Consider the following 6,033-nt stretch of genomic DNA (forward strand, 5'->3'; position numbering starts at 1 on the left):
GAAAGAACTAAATTTTATCCGAGGATGTGGACGTGAACTTGATTATAAGTGTTTAACATTATGTTAGCTGTGACCTTTCCCTTTTTCAGCATTGAGGTAAGGTGGGGGGGACAATCAGAAGAGAAAATGGTGTACATTTGGTCATATACTTTACCACAAAGCTGTATAGGTCTTTTTGGGGCTAGTTCTGAGTTTCTACTCTGATTTGTAAACTTGGCTCTTTTTTTCTTACCCAGCCTGAAGAAAATTCGTGGCAAAGTCTGGAAGCAGAGAATATCTAGCCCTCTGTTCAACACCAAACAATATACAATGGAACTAGAGCGGCTCTATCTACAGATGTGGGAGCATTATGCAGCTGGGAACAAACCTGATCACATGATTAAGCCTGTTGAAGTCACTGAGTCGGCCTAAATAAAGACTGTGCACAGGAAAATTACCCCTATACCTGAGCCTCAACCTTCTGGGGGAAAGGGAACCTAGATAATGTACTTTTTACTTATCTGTACAGTATCATGTTGCAGATGGGTGACAAATAATGATAATAGAATAGCACAGCCAGACTTGCTTCCTGCATGATAGGGAGAGACACAAGAGATGGGAAACTGCTGTTCCACAAGGAGTCTCCATAGAATTTTGCAGCAACCAGGTGGTGCATAGGTCTGGAAGGTCTGATCTCCCTGGGTCTTCCATGGGATGGTTAGTGTGGAGGGGAGATAGAGATTGTCCAGCCGTTTTGTGATTCCATGGATTGATCGAGTCTTCTGAATTAATTTTTTTCTTTATATTTTGGGTATTGGAGCTTTTAAAAATGTTTGGTTTCAGGTATTTTTATTCATGTGAAGTGTATATGATTCTCTTGAGATAAGGTTTTAAGCTAAAATGTTTCTTGTTTTAGTTTCTGAACTCTACAGATCATTGGGGACTTTGCTGGTGTAGTCTTTTTATAGGTTTTATAAACCACTTGAGCCTATATCAGTCGTTTTAGTGTCTGACATAATATTTGGAGGTATCAGTGCTTTGTTGGTTAGGTGATTATCTTTTTTCTGGTCCATTCTTTCCCCCCCTCCCCCCACTTTAAAATTTCTCCTGTAACTTGGCTAAAAAACCAAGTTTGATTGAAAATCTCCCAGAGTGTTTCTTTTAAACACATCATCTGGTGCCAAATGAAAATTCTTAGAGGAGTGATTATTAATTATGAAGGGCACAGTTGTGGTACTGTTGTTGATGTTAATAATATAGATTTTCTGGCCTAGTTTTTGACCTATTTCACCAGTGTTTTACCTTTGACTGCCCCTCTATGCTGCTTCCAAAAATGATAGTGTGTGATAAGATTTTTACCTTCATTTCTAAAGTTTGTTTTTTTTTAAGTGAGTCCTGTTCTTCCTATTTCTTTCAGCAGAAATGAAATCCCAGGTAAGTATAAGTATTCAATATTTGATCAGTAAGTCACAGTTATCTCCAATACATTAAATAACTTTCTTCAAAAAACATGTCATAGGTTAAAAGCTCTGAAGGACCAGCTATGTATATGACTAATTATTTTTCAGATCTTCTAGGGTATTATATATAATAACTGTCTTCTGGACTTGGTCTTGAAGTCTGTACGGATTCAGCCTCAGTAGTATCGAACTGCACTGCTACTTGGTTTGGAGTACAAATTAGACTTTAGCCCTCCTGGAGCATGAGTTCTTGGTATGAAAAACCATAGGAATAAAATTACTGAATTTCAACAAAGGATCGAGGGCTTGAGGCCTAAACAAGCCAACATAAGAATATATGTTTTGTCTTGCTGTACTGCACATAATGCTATCCAGTAACAGATAATTTTTTGTCTGCTAGTAGTAGTCTAGATTATGTCTTTCCAAAGCGCTGAGGCAGTGCACCTATTCTGTAGTTGCAGCTGATGCCTGAATGTATCCTAGCTGACAAATTATTGATTAATAAGAACTTGAATTTCTGAAGGATTCTTACTATTAACCAAAATCTGAGCAAGGAGTCTTAAATGTAATTCTTAGCCAGAATTACATGTTAATGAACTGTGTACCTTTTAACAATGTAAATCAAGAAACATCAGTTTAGGGATTTTTTTAATTTATTTTTTACCTGATTAAAATATCAGTTAAAGGTTGCCGGCTTGGTTGCAGATAAACCAACGTTTGAAATTCACAAAACTACTTAATGTGGAATAGGATAATATACTTCCAACGCCCTCAAGGCTGTGATCTTAACAGCCATTTTACATAGCACATCATTCCTCCTATAGGGATGAACCTTTTCCTGGCACGAAAAGTAGCCGCTCTGGTTGAAGCTTTGCTTATTGTAACAGGCTTTTGTTTCCAGGTAACATGTCTGTGGAAGACTTAATTCTGAATAGAGATATAGATATTACTGGAAACTGTTTTTTCTATTATACTCTGCTTTATCAAAAAAGTAAAACATTTAAATTGTGCTACAGAAATTCAGATGTTGTCTTGCGATCTTTAAACAATAAATGAATGATTTGCCCTTAATATGGCTGATGTATTTTTTGTTCTGTTAAATTGAACGTTGGACAGAATAATAAAGTCTTCCAATGATGAAACCTACATTTGAACAGCTCGAAACAACAAAAGGACCAGATTTCCCTAGTGCAGCTGTGATACTAAGAATTATTTTCTTTTCTCAGCCAAGTGTGGTCAGGTTGGTATATGATCCATTAAGACTTGACAGTGCCTGAGACTCCCAGTACAGCCATTGGAGCTTGTTCCTGCTTTGCTTGTGCTCTTTCTGGCTTCTTCATCTACCCATGTCGACTCATTCTTTATGTGGACCATTTCTTCCCACTCTGTATGAGGATTGAACTCAGCCACAGGTATAAGGGAGGACCAGAGCATCAGGGACCATAGCAGGCTGTTGAGCTGCCTGTTTTCTCAGAGATATAAATGAATATTTTCCCATAAAATTTCAGGTAATTTAAACCCCAAGTTCTGTGGATTGTGACCCTCGAAGCCCTAATGTGGATTAGTGGGGGTTTTTTTGGAAGATGGAGCAAGAAAGGTGTCCAGTATACTAGGCACAAATAAGTTCTTTCCCTCACCCTCCTCTATTTGTTAGGAATCTGCATTGTTTATTTCCAGTCTACTTCAGCTTTTCTTGCCCTCAGTCTAAAGAAGTTGCTTATTCGATTCCAATGCTAAACCCACTCTTTACTTGAAGCACATGCCTCTTAATATTAACTATAGCTAATGTTCAGTTTCTTTGCTCAAACCTCTGAGGCACACAGTTATGTGACCTCCATTCTTACGAAAGAGGCTTGTCGAGGTAAACTGGCAAGTTTGTTGTAAGGGATAAAGGGTATGATAAGCCCTTTTTATCCAATTCCCTATCAACTCAGAAAGTACCTTCATATATGTGGGCAATTTGGTGCTTAAGGCTAACTAGTGCTGCTGGAATTTGAATTTCAGTATTCTGTCACTTTCTAGCTGTGTGACCCCTGTAAAGTGAGAGTGCTAATATTGCCTAAAACTTTTTAAAGTGTCAGGATTAAATCCGTGTAAAACTCTTGGAAAAGTGCCTAGCACGAAGTAAACTCAGTGTTATTAACGTTTTAAAATGCAGGGACGTTTAATTTGTATTCCGTTGGCCACATGCTTAAATTATGAGGTGTATGGTTTTTTGCCAGAGAAACGGGCACAATCTAGAAAGCATTCGCTTCCCCCCCATTTGTTTTTCTTGGTGTATCAGGAGCTGCTGCCAAAAGCTTCAAGTAACTCCTCTTTATCTCCAGGGTTCGGAGGGTTCTGGTAGCAAACATCATAGTTCAGTGTTGCCAGGCACTTTTGGGTAGTTGCCTCTTATCTAGGGGTCTGACCCTCCCCCGCAGCCCCGTGTCACGGAGTTTGGTGTTTGGAAGGAGGCAAACGGATTTAGACGTTTGGGTAATTCAAGCAAAGAATGGGGCTCGCTTATCCAAGTCCTCACAAGGATGAAACTTTGTTGAGGATTTGGCTCGGTTTTTTCCTGTCACCCAAACATTAATTTAGGGCTCTCCAAACTCTAGAGACAGGCTTGGGGCCCAGCCCTCTGCGTGAAATGGCGTTTTCGGGACAAATAAGCGACACCCCGTGGAAGTAATCGACTTCATTCCGGAAGCGCTGTGAGGCGCTAAGTTTGAGTTCAGAGCCATGCAGTTTGGATCACACTGTGATAGGTGGGTACAGAGAGGGCGGGAATACGTCAGTTCCCACCTCCCGCCTAGCTGGGCTGGGCGCTATAAAAGGGCTCACGCTTGGCATCCCTCACAATTGCTCCGGACCTTGCACACCTTACACTCCCAGTAGGAGGCGATCGGTGATCGGCAGGGCCAGAGGCGGCAGAATTAGGTAGGTGAAGGGAGGGTACTGAAGCAGGAGCAGTCTTGAAGCTCATCCTATTCGAGCAGATTTAATTAAAGTCAGGACCACCATAAGCCTTGGACACTGACTTGCTATATGAACCTTGAGACTGAGATTTTGACAAAATATCTTGCCTGTTTCCACTTCAAGCTTTTAGAGGAAGGAATTTGTGTGTGTGTGTCTCTGCGTGTATATTATATTAGTGATATTAACTCCACTAAAGCAAAAATGGGGACTGGGGCCTGAGGGAGTAGAGGCCTAGGAAGTGGTGTGCACTTTTGAGGGGGCGGTTGTCTAGGCCTGAGTGGTGGAAGGCTGACTGGCTGATAGAGGTTGGAGTAGGGTATGGAAATAGGGGCAGATGGAGGGTGGGTGGGTGGGGGGTCGACGCCTGAACAGCTAGGGGAGAGAGGTGGGTGTGAGAAGGGTGAGTGGAGGAGTCAAGGCCTGATTGGTTCAAGGCTGGCTGGGGATGCTGGGAGGTGAGGTGTCGGGGAGAGGTCTAGGCCTGTTGGTGTGAGACCTTCTGGGGAGAGGAGGGGGTTGGGGGTGGAGGAGTCGAGGCCTGATTGGCGCCAGACTGATAGGGGGTGGCCGGAGGTGAGATGGGGGAGGGGTCTAGGCCTGTTGGTGAAAGATGTCCTGAGGAGAGGAGGGGGGAAAGGGGGGATAGTTGGTAGGGGGAAATGGGGGAGTTGAGGTCTGATCCCGTCCAAGACTGACTAGAGGTGGTGACAGGTGAGATAGTGAGGAGCCTAGGCCTGATAGTGCAAGACTAGCTCCAGGCAGGAGTCTAGGCCTGTCGAGGTAAGATCTGAGGTAAAATCTCCCGAGGAGAGGAGGCGGGAGCAAGGGGGCGGAGGCTTGGGGTGGGGTAAGTGGGGGTGTTGAGGCCTGATTGGTGCAAGACTGGCTGGAGGGAGGAGGGGTCTAGGCTTGATTGGTGCAAAACTAGGGGTGGAAGGGGAAGGGGAGGGAGAGGGGGAAGGGGAGGGAGAGGGGGAAGGGGAGGGAGAGGGGGAAGGGGAGGGAGGGGGGGAGAAGGCATATGATGTTGAGTGGAGGGTTCCAGGCCTGATAGGTTAAGGCTGGCTGGGGCAGAAGGTGAGAATAGGACGATGGAGGTGTTGGGGGAGAGTGACCTGATCCCCAGTGGGAATGGGAGGATGTGAGGGATAGTGTGGGGTGGTGTGGTCTGGTCTGTGTAAGTGGCTATAAGCAGGAGTAGGGAAGTGGAGGAGGGTAGAGGGGTGGAAGCCTGATAGATGGAAGACTTCCTTGGGGCGTGAGGTGGAAGTAGGAGGAATGAAGATGTGGGAAGAGGGGAGGGCAGGGTGTGATGTGAGGAGTGTTGTGGGCAAAAGACTGAGTAATGCCTGCTGAAGCCTTGCAATGGGGAGAAAGTTTATCTGGGGGCTAATGAATGAATGAATGAATGTCCTCCTTGCACATCTCTTATAACAGGTAGTGCTTGAGGTGGCTGCAAAGAACCTTGGTGGGGCAAGGTAGGAGAGGGGTACCACCGTTGTCTCTAGTTTTCTCCATCGAGGAAAGATTGGCAACAAACAAATTTAAATACTTCTCATTTCATAGAGCAGAGTTTTGGCTTTAAATTACGGTGAAGAATCTGCTCAAAGGTAAATGCACAATGTAGAAATGT

At 43.9% G+C, this 6,033-nt stretch overlaps 1 protein-coding gene across 4 annotated transcripts in view; it reads left to right on the forward strand.

The window, feature by feature from the left end:
* OGT (O-linked N-acetylglucosamine (GlcNAc) transferase) overlaps positions 1-2,510 on the forward strand; it is a 36,524-nt gene extending 34,014 nt beyond the window's left edge. For all 4 annotated transcript variants that reach the window (XM_047765912.1, XM_047765914.1, XM_047765911.1 and 1 more), the window contains exon 23: positions 237-2,510. In XM_047765912.1, the coding sequence (XP_047621868.1) occupies positions 237-411 (175 nt within the window). In that variant the 3' untranslated portion in view covers positions 412-2,510. The remainder of the gene's footprint in view (positions 1-236) is intronic.
* The last annotated feature ends 3,523 nt before the right edge of the window (positions 2,511-6,033 follow it).

The sequence above is a fragment of the Phacochoerus africanus genome, chromosome X (assembly GCF_016906955.1).
Source record: "Phacochoerus africanus isolate WHEZ1 chromosome X, ROS_Pafr_v1, whole genome shotgun sequence".
Taxonomy (NCBI): Eukaryota; Metazoa; Chordata; class Mammalia; order Artiodactyla; family Suidae; genus Phacochoerus; species Phacochoerus africanus.